The sequence below is a fragment of the Ahaetulla prasina genome, chromosome 4 (genome assembly GCF_028640845.1).
Source record: "Ahaetulla prasina isolate Xishuangbanna chromosome 4, ASM2864084v1, whole genome shotgun sequence".
NCBI lineage: Eukaryota > Metazoa > Chordata > Lepidosauria > Squamata > Colubridae > Ahaetulla > Ahaetulla prasina.
In genome coordinates, this window is record NC_080542.1 from 24477254 (window position 1) to 24502707 (window position 25454).

Consider the following 25454-nt stretch of genomic DNA (forward strand, 5'->3'; position numbering starts at 1 on the left):
AACAATACAAAGAATTTTAAAGACAGATTGTTTAGAAAAGAAACATGGAAGATTATTTTTTTATAAATGATCTCTGCCATAAGATTACTGTATGCGCAAAAAGGGGAAGATTTTAAAATACCCACAGTAGAGAAATGGTTGGTGAAGATGACAGAACTAGCAGGGATGGCAACATTAGAGAATTTCCTGAATTTATTAATGACTGGAAACTCCTTCTGGGCTTCTTGCTTAAACAAAAAACACGCCCCCCCCCCCAAAGTGATTTATGGATTTGGTTATTTGAGTAGATTACAGAAAGAAGGAAATTATGTTGCAATTTCAGAGAGAGAGAGAGAGAGAGAGAGAGAGAGAGAGAGAGAGAGAGAGAGAGAGAGAGGTACAAACGCCTTTATAACTGCTGTTAGAAAGATCAAAAACCACTTCTTTATACATTTTTCTTTCTTTTTTACATATTTTTTCTGTTTTGTTCACTTATTTATTCTTTTTCTTTATTCTTCTTAGTGTCAACATTTGTATTGCTTTCTATTCTGTTGAAAATCTCCTTATCTCTACCTCTGCCTTTGTCTCTGCCTATATCTGTCTGTCTGTCTCTTTCTATCTGAAATCTCATGCTTAACAGATTGCCCTCCCACCCCCCACCTCCCCATGAATATTTCTTGCATCTTTAATAACACAAGCACCTTACTCTCTTGCAGGGCTACCATGCAAGTAAGTATAATTTTCAACATCAACTTTTTATTTAGCTATTCTACTGGTGCAGCTTTGTTCTAAATCACCAAATAATCAGTAACTTGGATTATCTGAGAGGAACTATAGCAGGGGGGGGGGGAAAGAAAACAACGCAGGGTTATTCCCGACAATCAGAAAATATGTCATTTCCTTCTCCTCTGATCAAGGGAAGTGTTTCTTTTGTACATGTTTGTGGTTTCACTTTCCAAGGGCACCCAACTGAAGCTATTTCTAAGGTGGAAAGTTCTTCACTCCAAATGACAGAGTGAATACAGAAGACGAGAGAAGAAAGTGTTTCACTGCTACTACAAAAAGGATCAAAGAAGATCCGGGTCTAAGGATAGATAGATCCAGTTCACCAATCATTCTGCAGAATCTGATTTAGATCCGAAGTTTGGTGTTATGCAGGCTCAGTTGGTAAGGAGGAAGTGGGGAGGCTAAAGCAAAATGGTTTTTGTTTGTTTGTTTTGTTTGTTTTTTGTTTTAACCCTGCCTGCAGTTTGTACAGCCACTACTGGAAAGGTACAATAAAGACAGGATTTTTGGTCCTGGGACAATTGCTGTCAGACAATCCTTACCAGTCTTTGATTTCTGAAATCTATGAAATAAAAGAACAATCTGCAGACCATTCTGTGTTGACTGAAGACCAACACCAACTACAGGACATGTGTCTGTCCCTGGTATGTGACTCTTCTGAATTCACTCAACCACATTGCCTTGAAGTCCTCTTCTAGTCATACTCATCAACCAACATTTGACCTGCTGTGGTGAGGTTCTACTTTCACCAAAGCAGAAAAGTGTTGTTAATGCCCTTAAAAGGGATGGTTATTTAGTTATATACTGGTTGCTGTCCCCAGAGAGTCTTGCATGCCATCTACATTACTATATAGTCCTTTTAGCCAAGCGGTAGCCCTGATTATGCATTCAGTTATTTTGAAAACCATTTTAGTTTTTTTAGAACTTCAGGGTTTTTTTGTATCTTTTCTCTTTTTTTACTTGAATGGAAATTTATACTGCGCTTCTCGCCGTTGTGTTTCCTGCTTCTGGTTTTTGCTTTGGTTGATGTTGCAGTTTTTTCCCCTCTGTTGGTTTTTGTTATTATGGTTGGTTGCATAGTCATTCAGATATTTAGACTAGATTTGGCATTTTTTTCCCAACTCTTTCCCAAGAACCTGGGATAAGCAGATGCTGTTTGAGGGTATTAAAGGTCACAGAATGTAAGGTGTTCCAAGTAAAGTTGCCTTCTGCAATTGACTGGTGGTGATTCTGTCAATGCCAGTCATGTTCAAGTGATGCTTCTGATTGCATCCGAAGTGCCTATTATTATTGATGGTATGTTTGCTTTCTTGTGCCACAGTCATTCTACTTCTATTTGTAGGTATTATTATTTTAAATTTAAATCATAGGTTTTCAGTGGTTTATATCAGTGGTGAAATCTGAACTGGTTTACTACCTGTTCGCTGGCTGCACACATGCACACAAAATGCAAGTTGTGTGTGTGCAGTGCATGCCAAAAGGAGGCATTGGGTAGGTAGAACAGTGTGCGCAGGGGGGGTGATCAGCTGTGGTGCGCAATCTTTTTTTTTTAATTTTTAAAGCATTTTTTTACAACCTGTTCGCCTGAAGAGGTTGTAAACAAATGCTTTTAAAAGTAAAAAAAAAGGCTCTGATGAACGTGCGGCTCAGCTGGGCATGGGGGGGGGGCAGGGATTTTTGCTACCGGTTCTCCGAACCACCCGCCGCCATCACTACCGGATTAGCCGATCCGGTCCGAACTGGGAACATTTCACCCCTGGTTTATATACAGGTAGTCCTTGACTTACCATTTGTTTAGGGACCATTCAAAGTTACAACTGTTGACTATGACTGTTTTTTACCCTTACAGACCATTGCAGCATCTCCATGGTTCTATGATTCAAATTCAGGCACTTGGCAAACTGGCATCTATTTATGACAGTTTCCCTGTCCTGGGGTCATGTGATCACCATTTGTAACCTTTCCTGCCAGCTTCCGACAATCAAAGTCAGTGGATTCACTTAACGACCACATGGTTCATTTAACAGCAGTGGCAAAAAAGGTCGTTGACTTAACAACTGCCTTGCCCGACAACGAACATTTTGGGTTCAATTGTGGTCATAAGTCAAGGATTACCTGTATTGTCATGTATGTACATGGCTGTACAATTAGAGTTACTAGAAAAACATATCACTTAAGCAGAGGCCAAGAATGAAACTGCAATTTAAGCTAATTTTAATGAGAATTTTTTTACTTCTTAAGTCTTTACTTCCATATTTATCTTTCTCCAAACAGAAGAAATAAAGCCACACATTTGTTTTCTTTCAAATTAAGCAACTTACATAAATCTGTCTGCTCCAGAAACTATACTGCTTGGGGGAGAGCATCTAAATAGTCCCTACTCCTTCTTAAGCCATATATATTTGGGGTGCAATTATTATTACTGATTAATTCTAATCCTAGAATTGTGATTCCATTTAATTGTTATTAAACAAAGCAACTACTGATAGGACAATACTGGAAGAAAAAAGAGTTACCTACAATAGAAGAATGGATATTGAAAGTTGCTAATATGGCTGAGATGGCTAAAATCTCAGCCTTTTTGAAAGACACCACACAAGAAAATATCTAACTGAATGGAAAAAATGGATTGAATATACGCAAAATAGATATCAGATTAAGAGTTATCAGATAGCCTTTGAATGATTAGGATGTATCTCTGATTTGTAGAATAGAATAGAATAGAATAGAATAGAATAGAATAGAATAGAATAGAATAGAATAGAATAGAATAGAATTTTTTATTGGCCAAGTGTGATTGGACACACAAGGAATTTGTTTTGGTGCATATGCTCTCAGTGTACATAAAAGAAAAGATACGTTCATCAAGGTACAACATTTACAACACAATTGATGATCAATATATCAATATAAATCATAAGGATTGCCAGCAACAAGTTATAGTCATACAGTCATAAGTGGAAAGAGATTGGCGATGGGAACTATGAAACGATTAATAGTAGTGCAGATTCAGTAAATAGTCTGACAGTGTTGAGGAATTATTTGTTTAGCAGAGTGATGGCCTTGGGAAAAATCTGTTCTTGTGTCTAGTTGTTCTGGTGTGCAGTGCTCTATAGCGTCGTTTTGAGGGTAGGAGTTGAAACAGTTTATGTCCAGGATGCGAGGGATCTGCAAATATTTTCACGGCCCTCTTCTTGATTCGTGCAGTATACAGGTCCTCAATGGAAGGCAAGTTGGTAGCAATTATTTTTTCTGCAGTTCTAATTATCCTCTGAAGTCTGTGTTTTTCTTGTTGGGTTGCAGAACCGAACCAGACAGTTATAGAGGTGCAAATGACAGACTCAATAATTCCTCTGTAGAATTGGATCAGCAGCTCCTTGGGAAGTTTGAGCTTACTGAGTTGGCGCAGAAAGAACATTCTTTGTTGTCCTTTTTAATGATGTTTTTGATGTTAGCTGTCCATTTGAGATCTTGCGATATGATAGAACCCAGAAATTTGAAGGTTTCTACTGTTGATACTGTGTTGTCAAGTATTGTGAGAGGTGGAAGTATGGAAGGGTTTTTCCTAAAGTCTACCACCATTTCTACGGTTTTGAGTGTGTTCAGTTCCAGATTGTTTTGGTTGCACCACAAGTCTAGTCGTTTGACCTCTCGTCTATATGCGGATTCGTCATTGTCTCGAATGAGACCAATCACTGTTGTGTCATCTGCGAACTTCAGTAGCTTAACTGATGGATCATTGGAGATGCAGTCATTGGTATACAGAGAGAAGAGAAGTGGGGAGAGCACACAGCCTTGGGGGGCCCCTGTGCTAATTGTACAGGTATTTGATGTGATCTTGCTTAGCTTCACCTGCTGCTTCCTGTTTGTTAGGAAGCTTGTGATCCACTTACAAGCCTGTTCCGGTACCGGTTGTATGGGGGAAGTTAGGATTTGAGAAGAAGGGGAGGATTATAATTTGTGTTAGGGAAAATTTAGCGAATGATTGTTTTTTCTTCTGAACTATACCTTGTGTTTGTTCTGGGGAGTCGGGGGTGGGGTGGGGTGGGGAGGAGGAGGTTTTGGAGGGGGAGGGGAGTGGGGGAGGGGAAAAAGGGAGGTGAAAATTTTTGTAAAAACTTTTTCAATAAAAAAAATAAAGTCAAAATCTGTTCTGTATGTATGCAAAACAGTCATAAGTCACTTCTTTCAGTGCTGTTGTAACTTCGACCAGTGACTAAAAGAACTCTTATTAGGTCAAGGACGACCTGTGTAATATGAAAAGAGCTAAGACTCTAAGAAGCTATCTGTTCTACAATCGCATATCAGACACTTAGGCTAGAACAGGGGTAGTCAACCTTTTTATACCTACAGCCCACTTTTGTATCTCTGTTAGTAGTAAAATTTTCTAACCAGTAGTAAAATTTTCTAACCGTCCACCAGTTCCACAGTAATGCACCGTGTATCGTTGTCTGCGCATGCCTCTCACGCATCATGGATTGGGTTTGGGGGGTGGCTTTGGCTACCAGCTCTGCTTGTCTGTTACAGCTGGGTGGTGTGGAGGGAGATGCGCGAGCTATTCTGGGACAAGGCTCTTTTGCTTGTGATCGTACTATAGCGCCATTTAGTTTCACTTACGTAACATGAACAAAACTTATGTGCAGGCGATACAAATAGTATATTTTCAGAAATTTAAATTGTCACGGGGAATTTTATGAAAACCTAATGAAAATGTTTTTAAATAATGCTATGAAAATTTTTTAAAAAGTCAATTAAATTAAAAAAAAGGAAAGTGCTTCAGTATCAGACAAAACCCCTACCGCCCACTATGAAAGCTGGAATGCCCACTAGTGGGCAGTAGGGGCCAGGTTGACTACTACTGGGCTGGAATGAATATAATATTTGCTGTATCTTTATCTAACTCATTTCAATGTCCACTATGCATTTTGCTATTTTCCCATAATGCAAGTTTCCATCAGGTCACCTTCTTCAGTTGGCATGGATGTCGTTTGTTAAAGCACTAATCCCTACAGTCTCTAATCACGAGACAACAAACATCAGGAACTATTAACTTAAGCAAATAATATTTGGCCAGAAAGTGATGTATTTTGAAATGCAGCAAAAATCTAAATTATTTCCCAGTTGTCTGTATGAATGGTACATATCTGCCATTTTATGACACTGTTGCACCCAGATTCAGACCTACTTATGCTGCCATTGAAATCAATGACATTTATTTTTTATTTTGTCATATTGGTATATATATAGGCATTAACATGAAATGAAATAGCTATATAATATATAAGCATATATATGAGCATAAGTATGTAATAACTATATTAATTGGATATAATGAAAAGAAACAATAGGACAGGAACGGTAGGCACTTTTGTGCTCTTATGCACGCCCCTTATTTACATTATTTACATTAGCTTTGACTTAGTTTTAAATCCCACTCAATATGGATCTAGCTAGTTTTTAAGAAGAGATTGGACAACCATTTGTCTGGAATGGTATAGGGTTCCCTGCCTGAACAGGGGGTTGGACTAGAACTGGGGTCCCAAACTGTGGGTTGCAGCTTACTACCAGGCTATGGCCTATCCACAACCAGGCCGCATGAGTGGTGGGCTAGTGTGTACATGCCTGCAGCCCCACATGTGAGCGGCAAGCGCTGGTGCTTGCAGCTCCACTAGTGCTCGTGGCAGGTGCCACAACTCACACAAATGAAGCTGTGTGTGTGTGTCCATGCGTGCCTACCCCTCACACAAAACCATCCCCTCTTCCATGCCTCCCCCTTGGCACAGGGCCACCAAGCATCAACCCAGAAAGGTTGGGGAACAGTGGAATAGAAGACCTTCAAGATTTCCTTCCAACTCTGTTATTCTGTTAGAATAACAATCATCTGAAAGTAAGTGGGAGCTAAACTCCTGTATCTAATAAAAAGTATATATAAAGTGGCTAAATCTAGGTCACTGCTTATGCACCAGCATGTCTATTCTCCACTTTCTTTTTAACTAACCAGAAATATTTTATGTTCTTATTTCAGGACCTATGAAGTTTTTTCATGATCACTGATGAAGCCCACAGTAAACCTAAAGCCAGCGCACATGCCAAATGCTTTTATCATTATGCCTGCTTTGAACGAGATTCCCTTGAAACTTTGCATACTGCTACTCCTCCTCACATGGATACAATGGGATGTGGATTGTTTTGGTTTCAAGAATTGTGTCCTTTCCCCTAACAGAACTGGCCTCGCTGTGTGTACTGGCCATGCCATCGTCAACCTGAATTCTGCCATTGCTTCTCTGCCAAATGTGACTTATTGGCTCAATGCCTCCCACAACTTAATTGAAATGCTGAATTCTACCACTTTTTCCCACCTTCCTGGTTTACTGAAACTGTATCTGGATCATAACAACATATCACACATTGAACCCAACACCTTTCAAAGTCTGGAAGGCCTTGAAGTTCTAGATTTGAGTTGGAACCAACTGACTGCTATAGGTCCTGCTTTGTTAGCCAACCTGAAACATCTCTGTGTATTGCACTTGCATAATAACAAAATTGCCACAGTGCATCCGAGTTCATTCATGTTCCAGTTGGCTCTTCGGGAACTTATTCTTTCCACCAATAAACTCTCCAGTTTTCAAGAGATTGCTATAGGTGTAAAAAACTTGTCCCAACTTACCATTCTGGATCTGGGTAACAATAGCATCTCTGCCCCATGTGCTGGTCCTTCCTTGCTCAGTTTCCCCTTCCTGAGGAATCTCAGTTTGAATAGAAATGTCATTCACAGTTTAGACTTGTCCAATTGTTCCTTTCCTAGCTTGCAACAACTGGACCTAAGTATTAATAATATGTCAGAACTGAAAGCTGGATCCTTTCAATCCACTCCTGCTTTGATAGAACTGTCTTTAGACTCAAACTTTCTAAAGGTCTCTGAGCTTATCAACATATCCCTTCCTAACCTGACTATGTTGCATTTATCAAGTATGCATCCATCATTAAGCACAAATTTATCAGTAGCTTGCTCTGTCTTCCAAAGTTTTCCATCCTTAATTTCTTTGGATATCAAACGTTCCAAGTTTAGCTATACTCAGTTGAGACAGTTGGGCTCTTGCACTAACCTCACCTGGTTGACTCTGTCTACCTCACAGTTTAAGTACCTGGAAAATAAAACATTTGAAACATTTCAGAACTTAAAGTATCTTTCTATGGATAAGTGCAAGATATTGAAACTCCGTTCTAGTACTTGGGGGAAAGGGTTACCATTGCAAACCCTGATCCTGAGTAGAAATGACATTGATGAATTAGATGATTATGCTTTTGCTGCTTTGAAGAATTTAAGCTATTTGGACTTATCAAAGAACCGCCTGACCAATCTACAAACAAAATCTTTTTTTGGCATGGCAGCATTGCGGACACTTATTCTTCATACCTGCCAGATCACAGCTGTAACCCGCGACACTTTCACCTATGCTCGTAAGATGGAGTTTTTAGATTTGAGGTTTAACAGCATTACACGAATCAAGGATTATGCCTTTTCACGCCTGCATGTGAAGACTCTCTTGCTTTCAGGAAATAGAATTTTGACTGTTCAGAGCTCTGCTTTTCGGAACCTCAGTTCTCTAAAATACCTTGCCTTGGATCAAAATCTCATATATAAGTTTTCTGAGTCAGTCTTTAAACCCCTGAAGCAGCTGCAAACATTAGATCTCAGTTATAACCGTCTCTTTACTTACAACAAATATGATACTCCAAGCCCTTTTCAGGGTCTCCACTCCCTTGTGAAACTGGATATTAGTTTTCAGACACCTAAATTACCAATCCACTCACCAGATAAACTTTTCCAAGGGCTGGAGAATCTAAAATTTCTGTCTTTGAAAGGAAACCCCAGCAGTGTGCTTTCCCGCCTTTCATTTATCAATTTTACCACTCTCGAATCCCTAGACCTCTCTGAAATCCAGCCAGGGAAACGTGGCTTTTGGGAACTCCATTCACATTTTTTTCAAGGATTAACTAACCTACATAATCTCTGGTTAGAAGATAGTGCCATCCCAGATCTATCTGAAGAAATCTTTTCTGGTTTGACCTCTTTGGAACAGCTGGACCTAAGCAACAATGATTTGAAGAACTTCAGTAAAGAAATGTTTGGTCAACTTCCCTCTCTGAAGTATTTGGATGTTTCTGGAAATCCACTGATATGCTCTTGTGAGAATGCATGGTTCCAAAACTGGTCAAAATCTGTGCCAAATGTTCAAATAGCCTTGCTGGATAGCTATTATTGCTTTGGTCCTGGGTTGACTAATCGTCTTTTTGCTGATGAAGACTTATCCTTCTGCTTTGAGAACTGGGAAATGTATTTATTTATTGCCACCACAGTTACCATCCTCTTGTTCCTGCTTCCATCTTTGATCTATGCCAAGTTAGGATGGACTTTCCGATATGCTTTTTATCTCCTCAGAGGTTGGGGCTACAACCAACTGCGCCCCAAAGGACGGGACTACCAATATGATGCTTACATTTCCTGCTGTAGTCATGACTACAAATGGGTGATTGATAACATCCTGGAAAAGCTGGAAAAACAACATGAACCCTGCTTCCGGTTTTGTTTTGGGCCTAGAGATTTTGCCCCTGGACAATACTATATAGATAATGTGCAGAATGGAATAAGCAGAAGCCGTAAGACTTTGTGTCTGGTGAGCAGAAATTACTTGGAGAGTGAATGGTGTTCTTTAGAAATTCAGCTTGCCTGTTCCAATATCTACTATCATGGATATGACCCTTTGGTGGTGGTCTTTAAGGAAGAAATTCCGAACTACAGGTGAGTGGGGAACAGTTGATCCTCGTGAAGGTGGTCTTAAAAAGATTGTAATATAAAGCAGGAGTTTCATCTACTTATATTTTAGTGGGAAGAAAATATTTGTGAGATGAAGAGTGCAATTAGGATGCAGAAGGTTGGATAAAGGAAGAATGAGCAGGAGATAACTTTTTCCATAATGAAAAAAGGTATCTATATAACTCCTGCCTTGGGCAGGGAATTGGACTAAAAAGCCTCCAAGGCCCCTTCCAGTCCTATGATTCCATGATAAAGCTTTCCCCACCTGTCCCACCGAGCCACCTGGAGGGTATCTGGCTAATCCTCATTGTTCCAACTAAAGATGGAAAGCGGATGTAGCTAGGCAGAGATTTTCTCGAACCTCATGGTAGGTCAGATTCTCCACCTGGCACTCTCTAGATATGTACCTAAGAATCCTGGGAGTTAACAGCCCAAGTACAACGGGAGAGACTATGCTAGAACTTGCAGTCATCCAGTGATTGGAAGTGAATGATGATGATAACAAAAATCTTTACCCGAACATTAATTTATATAATTTTTGTGGCATCTGATATGAGGATGATAATAACCAGTTCGGAGATGGTTTTAAAAGAGAGATAAATATATGTCTATTTGGGGGTGGAAGAAAAGTTTATGTGATGTTTCTCAAATTCTGCAACTTTAAGAAATATGGACTTCAGTTCCCAGAATACCATAGCCAGCATGATGACTGGGGTAATCTGGGAGCTGAAGTTCACATGTTTTAAAATTGCAGTTTGAGAAATACTGGTCTACAATATCTATTCAAGATGGCATCCCACTTACAATCAGTTGCTGAAGAACAACAGAAGAGAGCAGTTGCTGTCCTGCTAAATTTAGAAGTATCCTCCCAACAGTTGGCTTGGGGGTGGTCCAGCGTGTCTTTTCCTTACACACTATTTATGGCTGTTCTTCTGTCTGAGATGAGGAAAATAAAAAAAAAATCCCAATCCTTTGGTTATTTTCTAGGTTGTCCCCTTATCATCGTCTAAGGAAACTAATTAAACAAGAGAGCTACCTGACTTGGCCTGAAGATCCTGAGGCTGAAGATATATTTTGGACCAAATTGTGTGGGGCCTTAGGCTCTGAGAGACAACTCAATGTCACACCATTCACTGTAACTGAGTAACTGAAACCAGGGAGAACGTGGCTACGATTATTTTTTAACATTATTTTCGTCTTAAAATAATTTAAAGAAAATAGGCTGATAGGTACCAACTTAAACACACACACACACACACACACACACACACACACACACGATGGTTTGTGAATTATTTGTGATGGTTTCTGAGGCTCGTGAAGGCAGCGGCCGGTGTTCCCAGCCGTGATGCCGCTGTGCCGCTTGCCGCTTGCCAGGCTGCGTGGACTTCGGCCCCAGGTCGGTCAACATGCCGGCAGTCGAGAGCGAGGTCTTTGGACCTCGGTGGTCTCTCGGCTGCCGAGAGCGGGGCCGGAGACCTGGGCAAGCAGCGGATGGTGGCGGTGGCCATTTTGGGGTTGGGGCAGCCGTCCCGGACCGGCTTTGGAGATCCCCGGCCGTGAGCAGAATGCTGGCGGCAGTGTGGTGGGCCGTTCGGGCCGGAGCTTTGGAGAGCCCGAAGATCGGCCGTTTCTCCCCCCCCCCCCAGCTGACTTTTGGGCATGTTTAGCCCCTGCCGCAGTTTCCAGCAGTGGCAAGATCTTGGGCCGCATTTCTACCGATTGGTGAGTCAGCGGATCAGCGGATGGCGGCGGCCATTTCGGGGTGGGGTAGCCGCCCGGACAGGCCCTGATTCGATCCCTGGCCGCGCACAATGTCAGCGGCAGTGTGGAGGGCCGTGCGGGCTTGAGTTCTTGAGGGCCCGAAGATCGGCCATTCCCCCCCCCCAGCTGACTCTTGGTTAGGCCTAGCCTGCGCCGTAATGTCTATCAATGGCTTAGGCTTTTTTTTTTCATCACCGGCACACTGGCGGCATGCTCAAGATTTCCATCTGCGGCAGGCTGGATCATGAACTTAACACAGATCCAGCGTGATTAATGGCGGCCATAGGAACGGCGGCGGCAGTGACAACATTAGCGGCAATGGTATTATGTGTGGCTTTCCATCTGACCACCGAACTGTATGAGCCCCTTCCCCAGGACAGAGTGAGCCCGGGTCTCCGAGGGACATTTTGTCATCTTAGCGGTCGGCAACCGAGGAGGATATTATTGTACCAACTTTTAGGAGGGAGGCCATTAGATTTGGCCGGACCTCTGGTCCCCTTGGCTGTTTCCTGGATCATCTGGACTTGGGCCGGTTTTGTTCCCCGGATTTCAACGGATTGTGGGTTTGGCTTTTTAGCCTCCCTTTCTCCGTCTGTGATGAGGATAGGGACGAAGTGGACAAGTCTGCGGGCCTAGAACTTGCTTAACATCTATGCCGGCTTGGGATGTACACTTTCTGCTGTCTTGAACTTGATATTCTCATGAGATATTCGTCCACCGACCTATTACAACTGCGGGGTTCCCCCGCCTCGCAGGAATGGTCCTCTAGGCTATCGAGAGCCTACCTTAACGAAGGGTCTTGGGACCCAGAGAGGTGGCATGCGGCCAAGAAGAATTTTTGGGGATTTTTAAATAGGTTTTTAAAAAGGGGTCTTTTAAGGGAGGAGGATACGAGGGGTGGGGGGATTAACCCGTTGGGGAGGGATCCAGCCCCTGTGCTTGTTCGCGGCACTTCTACATCTGGTCTGAAGGCAGGGGGGGAGGGTCTTGTTCCAGGACTAGAGGGTTGTTCAATCTGTACGGTAAGTGGGAGAGGCAGATATGGCAGGGGGGGGGGCGTATCGAGAGTTGGGGGCACGTGCTCGGTGTCTTAAAGCGGTCACGTGCTCCGGCCCCTCAGTCCCCACCCGTTCCTTGGGCGGCCATGGTCCTCAGAGCTTGGATCTTGGTTGATGTTATGTAATGCCGGTCCGTGGTTAATAAAGCTCCCTGATTTGCGATCTTATTCAGGGGAGTCCATGGACCTTATGGGCATTACGGAGACCTGGTTGGGTCCAGAGGGGTCCCCTTGTTGAGCTGTGCCCTCAGGTTTCGAGCATTTCATCAGCCGAGGGCCCAAGGTAGGGGTGGGGGGGTGGCGGTTGTTATTAAGGAAGATCTAGAGCCGAGGGAGGCCACTGTTCCTCAGATTGCCGGCTGTGAATCCCTCTATGTGAGGTGGGGCCATAGGAATCAGTTGGGCTTGTTGATCGCGTACCTGGCTCCTTGCTGCGTGACCACAGCCCTGCCCGAGCTGTTGGAGGTTCTAGCCGCTGTGGCGGTTGAGACCCCCAGACTGATAGTCATGGGGGATTTCAACCTGCCATCAGCTGGCTTGTTATCGACAGCAGCTCGAGAGTTCCAGGCTTCCATGACGGCCTTGGACCTGATTCGAGTAAACGATGACCCTACACACATGGGGGGAGGCACGCTGGATCTGATTTATATCTCTGGACAGTGGTTAAATGATCTGGAATTAGATGATTTAGTAACAGAACCGATGTCATGGTCCGATCATTTTCTCCTTCGCCTAGACTTCCGAACCGCCACTCACCATCGCAGGGAGACGGAACCTATACATTGGTTCCGTCCCAGGCACCTGATGGACCCCGAGAGGTTCATGACGGAGCTTGGGCCATTCCCTGAGGATCTGGCCCACGGCCTCTGGCCCGGCCCACGGCCTCTGGCCCGGCGCAGATCTCGTCCGGCCCCTTGGTTCTCCGAGGGGCTGAGGGAGATGAAACGCCGGAGAAGACGCCTAGAGAGCATCTGGAGGTCCAGTCGTTCCGAAGCTGATCAGACACTAGTTAGGTCCTATTCTAGGACCTACCTAGTGGCAATGAGGGAGGCGAGGCGTTCCTACGCCTCCACCCTCATTGCGTCGGCAAATAACCGCCCGGCCGCCCTGTTTCGGGTGACCCGCTCCCTCCTTCATCAGGAGGTGCGGGACGACCCACTGCAGGGACGTGCCGAGGAGTTTAGTGGTTATCTATACGATAAAATCGCTCAGCTCCGGGACGGTCTGGACCGACATTGGGATGATCCAAGCGAGGGAGAGGGTGCACGTCTTGTCGAGTCTGTTTGGGATGAGTTTGACCCTGTGGCTCCCGAGGACGTGGACAGGTGGTTGGGGAGGCTTCACGCCACTACATGTTTACTGGACCCGTGTCCTTCCTGGCTGGTACTGGCCACTCAGGAGGTGACACGAGGCTGGCTCCAGAGGATTATCAACGCTTCTTTGTTGGAAGGGGTTTTCCCTGCTGCCTTGAAAGAGGCGGTGGTGAGACCCCTCCTCAAGAAGCCCTCCCTGGACCCAGCTATTTTGGGTAATTATCGTCCGGTCTCCAACCTTCGCTTCGTTGTGAAGGTTGTAGAGAGTGCTGGGGCGCGACAGCTACCCCAATACCTGGATGAAGCCGTCTATCTAGACCCGTTCCAGTCCGGCTTCCGACCCAGATACAGCACGGAGACAGCTTTGGTCGCGTTGGTGGATGATCTCTGGAGGGCCAGGGACAGGGGTTGTTCCTCTGCCCTGGTCCTATTAGACCTCTCAGCGGCTTTTGATACCATCGACCATGGTATCTTGCTGCGCCGATTGGGGGGATTGGGAGTGGGAGGCACCGTGTATCGGTGGTTCTCCTCCTATCTCTCCGACCGGTCGCAGACGGTGTTGACAGGGGGGCAGAGGTCGACCGCAAGGTGCCTCACTTGTGGGGTGCCGCAGGGGTCGATCCTCTCGCCCCTTCTGTTCAACATCTATATGAAGCCGTTGGGTGAGATCATCAGTGGCTTCGGGGTGAGATACCAGCTGTACGCTGATGACACCCAGCTGTACTTTTCCACCCCGGGCCACCCCAATGAAGTTGTTGAAGTGCTGTCCCGGTGTTTGGAAGCCGTACGGGTCTGGATGGGGAGAAACAGGCTCAAGCTTAATCCCTCCAAGACGGAGTGGCTGTGGATGCCGGCATCCCGATTCAGTCAGCTGCAGCCGCAGCTGACTGTTGGAGGCGAGTTATTGGCCCCAAAGGATAGGGTGCGCAACTTAGGTGTCCTCCTGGATGAACGGCTGTCGTTTGAAGATCATTTGACGGCCGTCTCCAGGAGGGCCTTCCACCAGGTTCGCCTGGTTCGGCAGTTGCGCCCCTTCCTTGATCGGGATGCCTTGTGCACAGTCACTCATGCGCTCGTTACCTCTCGCTTGGATTATTGTAATGCTCTCTACATGGGGCTCCCCTTGAGGTGCACTCGGAGGCTTCAGTTAGTCCAGAATGCAGCTGCGCGGGTGATAGAGGGAGCTTCGCGTAGCTCCCGTATAACACCGCTCCTGCGCAGACTGCACTGGCTACCTGTGGCCTTTCGGGTGCACTTTAAGGTTTTGGTTACGACCTTTAAAGCGCTCCATGGCTTAGGGCCTGGGTACTTACGGGACCGCCTGCTGTTACCACATGCCTCCCACCGACCCGTACGCTCTCACAGAGAGGGACTTCTCAGGGTGCCGTCCGCCAAGCAATGTCGGCTGGCGGCCCCCAGGGGAAGGTCCTTCTCTGTGGGGGCTCCCACACTCTGGAACGAGCTTCCCCCGGGTTTACGCCAAATACCTGACCTTCGGACCTTTCGTCGCGAACTGAAGACATATCTTTTCATTCGCGCGGGGCTGGCTTAAATTTTATTGATTTTAAATTTTTTACCACTAATTTTTAAAGGGGTTTTTAGTTTTTATATATTTTAAAGTTTTAGGCCAATTATAATAAGTTTTTTAAATTTGTATTTTAAACTGTATATTGTATTGTTTGTTTTTACTTTGCCTGTACACCGCCCTGAGTCCTTCGGGAGAAGGGCGGTATAAAAATCAAATAAATAAAATAAATAAATAAAATAAATAAATTGAATAATTATGGTCCCAACTGGTAGCAAAAATACATTGAGGGAAGAAAATACAAAATTTTCATGAATAAGAATTGAAGTTTTTTTTTAAAAGTCTGCCAGGGAATTGAGCAGCAGGTTTCCAGATGAACTCAGAGACACTGGCACGAAGTTGTAGTTTTATTTAAATAGATATATTTAACATTTATATTTACAGCAGACAATATAGTCAGGAACATTGTGAGGTAAATCAAAACAGAGTACAGAGCATGCAGAAGAAAAAAAATGGGGGAAGGGTGAGAAAACTCTCCCTTTACACCCACAGCAACCAATCATAGTGTAGATAGTGTAGATTGACTCATGCAGGAGCCAGCACTTTCCAACCAATCAACTACAACCGTATGTTATGGCTCATTGTACACTTTACTATTCCAGCTATTAAATTAATTATCCTCAAAAGTTAATTTATATTCATAATAATACAATAAGATTGTTGCTTGTCACAGTTCAAAATTCTGAACTACAGCTGGATTATATTAAAAGATTCCACTTTAAATGGTCTGGTAACATGAGTTTTAAAAGAAATAACTTTGTACTTTGATTCCTATTTCTGGTCTATATTTAATCTTAGATGTTAAATTGACCCTAAGTGGTACCTATATGTTAAACCTTGATTATGATTAAATCCAGATTAAGTTAGTGACAATTGAATCACATTACATTCAATGAAAACAAATTACTATGATTTAATTTACGCTGCTCTGCTGTAGAGATTTATATGGGCATAAGTTCCAGAAAGAAGCATTTGGATTCCTTGATATTCTTTCATACCAATATTATACTCTTCAGTCATTTCTTTGCAGTAGAAACAAAGATTAAATTAAAGAAACACATATTAAATGTTGTCCTATTCCAATCTGTATATTTCATTTTCTTTATTATAAATGCCCAATGGCCGAATCTAGATTGTGAGTCTTTTCATTTTAAATTGGGTGGCTGTTTAAAGGATTACGTTTTCCATTGATCGTGGATGGGTATCCCAATCTATATGGGACTATCTTATCCTACAATCAAATAAATAACATTATATACAAGACAGCATAAGGGTCTAACTTACATCTATATTTAAAATGGGTGAAACTAATTGGGTTAATAATCCTTCAGCTTTATATTAATTATAGCATTCAATGATCTATTCTACTGAAGTTAGGAATTGTAGAGGGGAAAAAATGCAAATTATCAATATGGTAAATGAACTGTCTCATCTAGGAGAAATCAGAATTTGGTAGAAGAGTTTCTAAGTCTACATTACAATGGTCATCAGGATTATTAGCAAGCACAGACTCACCTGTGGGCCAGTTATCCTATTCTCAGACTGCTGAAAACTCTTGCTTTCAAAAGAAACAAATCATGTTGGAGGTGTCCTGAACTTCCTAAGTAGTGGAATACATTGTGATAAATGTACCAATAATTTAGTATTGAGAATGTAATGTTTATATTTTTGTTCAGAATGCTTTGTTTTTCATATAGTTAAAATTACCTGATTAGGCCCTTGAGTAGAAAAGCAGGATCTGTCTGTAGATCATTTAGCTGCGCATTTATACAGGTGTATGTGTGTGTCTTACCTACTTGACACAATTGTCTTTCCTATTGTTGGGAGTTCCACATACTCTAAATCCAGTTGGGAGTGATATAAAGGTAAAGGTAAAGGTTCCCCTTGCACATACGTGCTAGTCGTTCCCGATTCTAGGGGGCGGTGCTCATCTCCGTTTCAAAGCCGAAGAGCCAGCGCTGTCCAAAGACGTCTCCATGGTCATGTGGCCGGCATGACTCAATGCCAAAGGCACACAGAACGCTGTTAGAGGTGGTCCCTATTTTTTCTACATGCATTTTTACGTGCTTTCGAAACTGCTAGGTTGGCAGAAGCTATATATTCTGGGTATATTCTGATATATTCTGGGTAAATAATTGTAATTAGAAGAGAAAATGAGGAATAATTTCATAGCTTGGATTTAGCTTATTTTTCCTTGGCTGATACCTTAATTCTTCCGACTGAAGCTTTAGCTTCTCAGGAGGGGTTATATATAGGCTGCCAGGCTAGAAGCCTTAGCAACGGAGAAGAGATGGTAGGCAGTGAAGGCAAAAGCTTTGCTGTAACACTTTAAGCCCATTAATTTCTCAGTCGCCAAGGGAAACGATGCTTTGCTCCTCATCACCAGTGGATTTGGCAAATTAGACAGGAAGGAAAGGCAGAAAAACCCACCTGACTATAGTGCTTGGATGTCTGCTGGCAGTTTGGCTCTGCTGAGAAGCAAGAAATTGATATTTGGGAAGAAGGAAAAGCTTCAGTTTCTGAGACAATGGAACCAGCCATTGTGGGTATTGAAGACTTGGTGACTTGGTGAACCAAACATGACTTGAAGAGTTTCATCTAGAGTATCTTCTCCTCTGTCAAAGATCTTTGCATCTCCTTCTTGATAGAGGCTGAATTTCTTTCTGGTGGAATTTTATTGGTCATCTAAGAGAAGATCTGGATGATGGGTGCAGGATTGAAATCTGTTGTACAATAGGATTCTTCAAGCTGTAAAGACTTGGCCTTTCTGGAAGTTATCATCTTCTTCTGCTTCTAATTTATCCTGAACTGGCTTGTCCATTTCCATCCCCACTCCTACCCTTTTCCCATCCACCAAACATCTTACCTCTGGTGATCACAATGCATTGGACATTGCTCTGCCTCATCTTTTCCCCACTACTGATAGCCTCTGAACATGGCTTACCCAAATTTATCTGCAGTCCTATGCCATTGGATATGGATAATGGTTGCCAGTCAAATGGCCATCAACGACATGGAGGCGCAGCTAATGGTGCAGGCAATGGCCATTGGGTAGGGACTCTAGAAGAAGCTAAGGAAACCATCCTGCATCTGCGGGAGACAGTGGTGCATCAAAAGGAAATGATCCTTGACCAGAGAGAGACCGTGAGAGAACTGACAGCCAAACTGAGTCGCTGTGAAACCCATTCCCGGAGACATAGTGAGCACCATGGAAGTCATCAGGAAGAGAATCATAACCATAAGCACGGCCATCACGAAGGTGGGCATCGGGGCCATCATGATAATGCTCAAAGGGGACATCATGAGGATGCCCACCAATCTCACCATGAAGATGGACATAGGGGACACCGTGATACTGGCCATCAAGATCCCCATGAAGGCCACCATGCCCAAGAGAATGAGCATCATCAAACTGCACAACCTGGGAACCACGAACCACAGGTTGGGCACAACACTCATGATTCTTCTGACAAGGCACCTACATCTGCTCAAACTAATGCTATGGAAGATCCACCCAATGAGGCATCTGCTGCATTACATCAGATGGAGAGAATGTTGAAATCCCTGAAGGAGAGACTGGAGCATTTACAGGTATTAGCTTTTAACTTATCCTTCTCATTGCACTTAATCTATTTTCTCAAATCCATGTATCCCTTAATACATAGTTTATTATCCATCAATCCTCATACTCATCTTCACATTTACAACCTTTATCCCTTCATTTTTTAATTTGTCCAAAATGCTGACCAGCCAGCAATTATTGTAAGCATTTTTATTCGTGTTCCATCAGATTCTTCATTTAATCATCTCTTCTTCCTTGTTCTGCTTTACATGATCAAAGCAAACAATTCTAAAGAACGCTATTACCTTCTCTTTAAAAGCTAAATACCTCCCCACACACTCAATTTTCTACCAGAATTAGCTACTCACAACAAATCTTCCTGCTGCTTCTTCTAATCTGTCTAAAGTGCCTACCTACCATAGTGTTATTCTGGAAAATATATGGGGTGAAGGGGGATTTTAAACATAATTATTTAGCCTCCCTTGCACTATCAATAGCAACTCTTGGTTGAGAAAATCAATATCCAACGAATGAAAGGCAGCAATGAAGAAAATGGTGGGAGTCACTTTACAGAGGGAGATGGACGCCGAGGGATTAAAAAAAAAATACAGATGGGATGGAAGGAGGGGTAGCTTTCAAGAGGGAAAGGTATCGAGAACTCTAGTAAATGGTGTTTGTATAAACTAGACTTTACTATATTTTCTTTCTTTCCCTTAAGTCAATTAATTTTTAATTAATTTAATTTTTTATTCCTTGCTTTGTAATTGTCATAACTTTGCTTACCTAAAAATGAAGAAACATGATGGATGTACACACACACACACACACACACTCTCTCTCTCTCTCTCTTTTTCACTCATTCACACATATTTGCACACACATGCACAGGGTGTAAGATGCTTGGGTTCAATTCTGATTTTGTTGAAGCTTTAGATAGAGCAAAGTTATTCAAGATTAACTTTTTGTGCATAGAGTGGCTATTGCAAAACTAGTAAAAGTCCCTCCTTTTAGCAGAACTTCTTTCTGGAGCTCCAGGAGGTTCTTTGTTCTGTGGCAGGTTTAGTCCAGGAAAGTGGCTAAATTTAGCATCCTCTACATACTTGCAATGGAAGGAAGACCCATTGGGCTGAAGAAGACTAAACAGACGAGCACATGACTGCATTGCAAATGGGTTAAATGGCACTATTAATGGGAATCTCATTTCAGGCAAGAAGAAAACATACAATTATTTGCAAATACAATCTAAAATTCAGCTTGGCCAACATACAGGGAGTCAGGAATTGGACCAAATGCTTAATAATGGCTTTCAGATGGACTTTTAAGGAAGGGAGAGAGGCAGCACATTACAAGTGGTCTAAGAAAGGTTTAGAGAAATGGCAGAATTTTATTAACATGAGCATTTGCCCTGAATTCTTCAGCACAATTGGAATAGTTCAACCTTCTCCACATCCATGTGGAATACTCTTCAGGAAAAGATCAGCTTGTTGGAGCACCAGATCCATGAGAAATCCAACACTTCAGAACATCAGACTCCCAGCATACCAAAAGCAACAGGGATGAGACAAAGGCATGGTTCACATGGACGCACGGTGGAGAAAGGTGAGTGAGTGACTAAACCTAAGTTTCCAGGTGAGTAGTGTTGCAACCTTCTTGCAAGTCAAAACAATCTTGTGATGCTTTCCAAAGCTCTGTAGTAATAAAATTAATGTTTAAGGTATCAAAAAAAGAAAAAAAAAGAAAGAAACGAAAAGAAAAGAAAAAGAAAAAGAAAAAAAGAAACTGTAGTGTTCCCAGAATGAGAAAGGAGACTTTGGTCCATATTCAAGAATAAAAATGGATGGATAGATGGAAGGAAGGTAAATTGAATAAACTGCTAAAAAAGAACTAATAATAAAAGGTGGGTTTAATGACAAGTAAATGGACAATGAAGAAGCCAGGTGTTTAGATGGTTATTGCCAAGTTTGTGGAGAAATGAGAAAATTTTTCCTAGTGAAGCCTTCCAGTTATCAGAGACTATAATTCACAAATTCCCAAACATTAAATTTTGGATCATACTGCCTGATTAGTAGGTTAGGCGCTGAATTGGAGAAGGCTGACAGCAGGATATAATTAGATCTGAAGCAAATGGAGAACTTCAGTGATTTAACGTTTGCATATAGCTTTTTCTATCTCATTTTCTCTCAAAAAGCTCTCCTCATCTTCACAACTGGTTTTATGAGATAACTAAAGCTGAGAGACAGTGACTGGCTCAAAGCATTTTCCCAGTCATGCTGAAATTTGAATATGAATAGTCCCACTCTAACCTATTTTAGATTTTAATTCTCCTCAGACCCAATTAACATAGCCAGTGACAAGGGATTATGACAAACATTAAGCCCAGAACTTCAAGGGGTATGTAGGTTATATTAATTTAATCTTGATTTTAAAAAAAACCACTATTAAATATGAAGTCTACATAAATATGTTAATGAATATTTCAGTGGATGGAAAATGTAGATTCAAGTACTTGGTTTTAATAATTTAATAATACTTTATTTGCTTCTGCATTTCTGAAGAATCTGCGTAGCGTATAATTACATAATCAGCAGGAAAAGTGATGGGCACCAAGATGGTTAGAAGAGAATGATATTTTAAGGAATATTTTAAGTATCTCATTATCCTACTGCAGAGACAAACCAATGGACAGAATGAAAAAAGGGGGGGGGGACTGTTGACTGAAAATATAGCTTAGTCATAAAATCAGCCACATATGATAGATGTGGAGCAGAGATGAGCTTGAATAGTGATAGAAACCAAATGACAGTGTTTTGGCAGCTATGGATGGATGGATGGATGAATGTTACCAATGTTTATGTAGTGCAAAGTATTTTATAAAGAATAAGATACAAGTGCTCTCCTTTATGACCCTTTTGTCACAAAATCTTAATCAAGAAAGGTGTCAGAGAGAATGAAATGGAGGCAAGATAACCAAAGAAAGAAAATTTGGTAAAGTTCATGAACTTTGGCCTGATTGATAATGGTCATGGGATTCCATTAATGGAAAGAGCATAGCAAGCCTGGAGAATCAATTCTTAATAGGTCAGCAGATCAGCTGCCAGTATATGGATAATCCACTTCCTTGCCATTTCCCTGTGTTGCAGCATAGTACCACATTTTTGCTTTCTTCTGACCTCCAGGGAACAAGGCAGATAAGCATTCCGAACATTTTCATGTGGATTTCCCTCTTCGCACAAACTACATGTATATCAAGATCAAGCGCACTCTGCAACATGAAATCTTTGCCTTTTCCATCTGTCTCTGGCTCAAGTCAACTTCATCCCCAGGGATAGGCACACCTTTCTCCTACTCAGTGCCCAACCAAGCTAATGAAGTGGTGCTTATTCAATGGGGAAATAACCCAATGGAGTTGCTCATCAATGATAAGGTAGGAGAAATATCTCATAATTGCTTATTTGTGCAGCAGATATATTTGAAGGGGTTCAATTCAGTACCTTGCCATGTTTATAACCCTCAGGTTTGCTCATTCCCACTTTTATTTGAGCTCTTCTGTCCTTGCTTTGCAGGTTGCCACTTTGCCATTGGCAGTTAATGATGCCAAATGGCATCACATCTGTGTGACATGGTCAACTCGGCACGGCATCTGGAAATCTTACCAAGATGGTGTCCAAAGAGGGACTGGGGAGAACCTGGCTCCTTGGCATCCTGTGAAACCTGGCGGTGTTTTCATACTAGGCCAGGAGCAGGTAAATAGGCCTCTCATTTTACGTACTGTCACTATTGTGCATGTTTTTTCTGAATACATATCTATTGCACTCTTCCTCCACAGGATACTCTTGGTGGCCGCTTTGATGCCACTCAAGCTTTCATTGGGGAAATGTCAGATTTCAACATGTGGAGCTATATTGTGACACCTGCTGAAATTTACAAGATGGCGACCTGCAGTAGCTCCATTGGTGGTGATCTTATCAATTGGACTGAAAACACTATAGAACTTCATAGAGGAGTGATCAAACTACCATATAATGCCTGCCACTAAGAATCAACCAAATAAACATGGACATAATATTCTCTGGGAGAGAAAGATACTTAATGGTTAAAGGCAAAGCATGGGAGGACTTTAAGATTTATTTCATACAGTGGTAGGAAGGGTTGGGAAATCAAAATTTCCAGGTTCCTCGACAAAACAATGTGGGCTTTTGTGTTTGGCACATGTGCAACAAAAAGAAAGTGGTTTTGTATGCAGGCAGGAAAATCTTAAGATCCAGAAATATCGTGAAGTATAATTTGGAATATACGTTTTATGAAGATGAGCAATTTTCAAAATAAGAAACATTTCCACACATGATAAACCTGTACTGTGTATTGGGATTTTCTTAATGTAGGAGCAGGAGCAAAAAAAATAAAAAAATAAAGTTCCTCATGAAGACAATATGTCCAATAGGACACTTCATTTTCAAGGCCTTGATATATAACACTGGTCCATTAGGAAGATATTTATGATAGATCAAAATCTTATTTTTGACTAGTAGTTTTCTACTTTTGGGATATTCAATGAAGGAACGGGAAAAAGGATTTGTTAATATTTTTTTCCAGAATCTTTTTCCTGAATGTTCTTTCTTTAAAGAAATAGATGAACACCTTACCAGATAAATTGGTTGGATGATGCCCAACTATTATCTGTTTTAAATTTTTTTATATTATGTATTTTATTTATTGCAAGATTTCTAGAGTCATATAGGTGAGATGAGCACTATAATAATCAATCTATCAAATTCTCAAAGATTTTCAAAAATTCATTCATTAATCTTCTACCATGTAAGTTCTACACACCAGAATGGCTCATGAGGACAATAAAAATGTCAATGGCTTTTTTATAGATTATACATATGACTAAAAAAATCTCAGCATTTCTGTTCAGATATTTTCTACCAGCTTAGTAGACATTTAGCTTCTTCTCAGGAAATCATTGCCAAAAACCCAGTCAGGTCTAGAGGAAGGGTGTGAAACATTGTACATTAATCTCTTAGTATCTAAGTTATATTTTTCTGAGTTCACCATTTTTCTGCCTCTCTTTCCATTCCCCCTACCCTTCATTGATTTAAATAGTATTTATGTACTGTATATATCTCTTTTAAATTTGAATAAAGCCATGCTTGAAAAAAAATGTTCCAACCGTGAATCAACTAATATAACCTGGATATAGATCTGCACCTGGACTGAACCATAATTGGAGCCCATGTTAACCAGCTCTAGAAGCCATGTCAGATTTTGCAAGTATCATAAAGTGCTATTATGCATCATTGTGAAAACCATGTTGGCCAGCATTCTTCTGTATCACAGCAAAAATAGTTGTATAATACTTGTGTTAGATGTTGAGCCCAATCTATGTTAAAGGTGACTGAAGAAGCCCTGGAGACCTATGAAAACGGAAAGGATGAGTTAGGGTCAATACAGCACAATTCATATTGCACAAAGGAATATAACATCATTTGTGCAAACTGATGTCAAGGCTCAAAATTTTTGGAAGTCATGTAGAAATCTGTGCTGAATACATAGAGCTTCTTGATATGCAGGAGTGGGTGGGTGGGTAGAGCATTTCTGTGGTGTTGTTTTCAGCACTATATATAGAGGACAAAGACAAAGGTTCATTGAGGAATATCTAAATCCTTGAAAGGAAGAACAAATATATCCAGTATTCAGTGTGGATATTCCTAGGTGATGTCTGAATTCTCCTTGCACTACAATTTTGATCAGCACCTGATCAGTGCCTAAACTTGCTAAGAATATGCTATAAAAAATAACTGTTATAAAATTATCAGCTTTAGTTTTGCAGCAGCAGCAGTAAAAATGCCAGAGCAAAATTTTAGTTAAAAAAAGAAGCAATAAAGCCTCCAAATGCTACAGAACTAGTTTATCTTGAGGCCGGTATTTTAATAAAGATGACCATCTAAGGTAGGGGAAACAAATAATGTAAACCATTAAATCCAGTCTAAATTAATTGCACTGCTGAGCAACTGATCATAGCAATCCTCCGTATTATATCTGTTCTAGATTAAAATGGAGGGGATCTAAAAAGTTTGGTTTTGGAGAGGAGCAAGATAAAAACTAGACATAGCATACAACACCAAATTTCTATTGCATATTTATACAGATGTGTAGAAGCACACAATCTTTTTAGCCTATAATTCCATATTGTAGATTTTGCTTGCAAATAACAGGTGCCCTGCCTCACTTTGAGAGAATGTAGTTATTTTATTCAAGGATGGGGGTGCATAATTTTAATTGTCTTGAATTTTCTTATAGCAACCAGATGCAATAAACTTGCCAAAGAAACTACAAACCTTCTCCACGTGTCTTTCTTCTTACTATTTATAAGTACCCTAGCTACTAGTATAGTACCACATCCCACATGCCCCCAAAACAGCCTATTTTTAGGAGAGTAAGCTCATGGTCTAGTTAATGATGTGGATTTAAAATTGTTGTCCTCAGAGCATTGCCTACTTGGAATTCTCGGAGATGCAGTTCCATTCCCAAGTTGTCTGGAGGGCGCCAAATTGGAGATTGGATAGTGAGAAACCTAAGATGCCACC

The 25454-nt window shown here is 41.7% G+C and overlaps 1 protein-coding gene across 7 annotated transcripts; it reads left to right on the forward strand.

The window, feature by feature from the left end:
* Nucleotides 1-930: 930 nt before the first annotated feature.
* LOC131196910 (neuronal pentraxin-2-like) lies at nt 931-25411 on the forward strand. 7 transcript variants are annotated; one of them, XM_058180373.1, is made up of 5 exons: nt 9438-9568; nt 20283-20463; nt 22041-22288; nt 22428-22607; nt 22691-25411. In XM_058180373.1, exons 2-5 carry the CDS (start codon nt 20316-20318, stop codon nt 22898-22900), a joined length of 786 nt encoding a protein of 261 aa, XP_058036356.1. In that variant the 5' UTR covers nt 9438-9568; nt 20283-20315; the 3' UTR covers nt 22901-25411. The 7 variants fall into 7 exon arrangements, with proteins under 7 accessions (XP_058036354.1, XP_058036351.1, XP_058036352.1 ...); XM_058180371.1 differs by lacking the exons at nt 22428-22607; nt 22691-25411 and adding an exon at nt 931-1409 and having other exon boundaries at nt 6791-9568; nt 22041-22177; XM_058180372.1 differs by lacking the exon at nt 9438-9568 and having other exon boundaries at nt 18757-20463.
* The last annotated feature ends 43 nt before the right edge of the window (nt 25412-25454 follow it).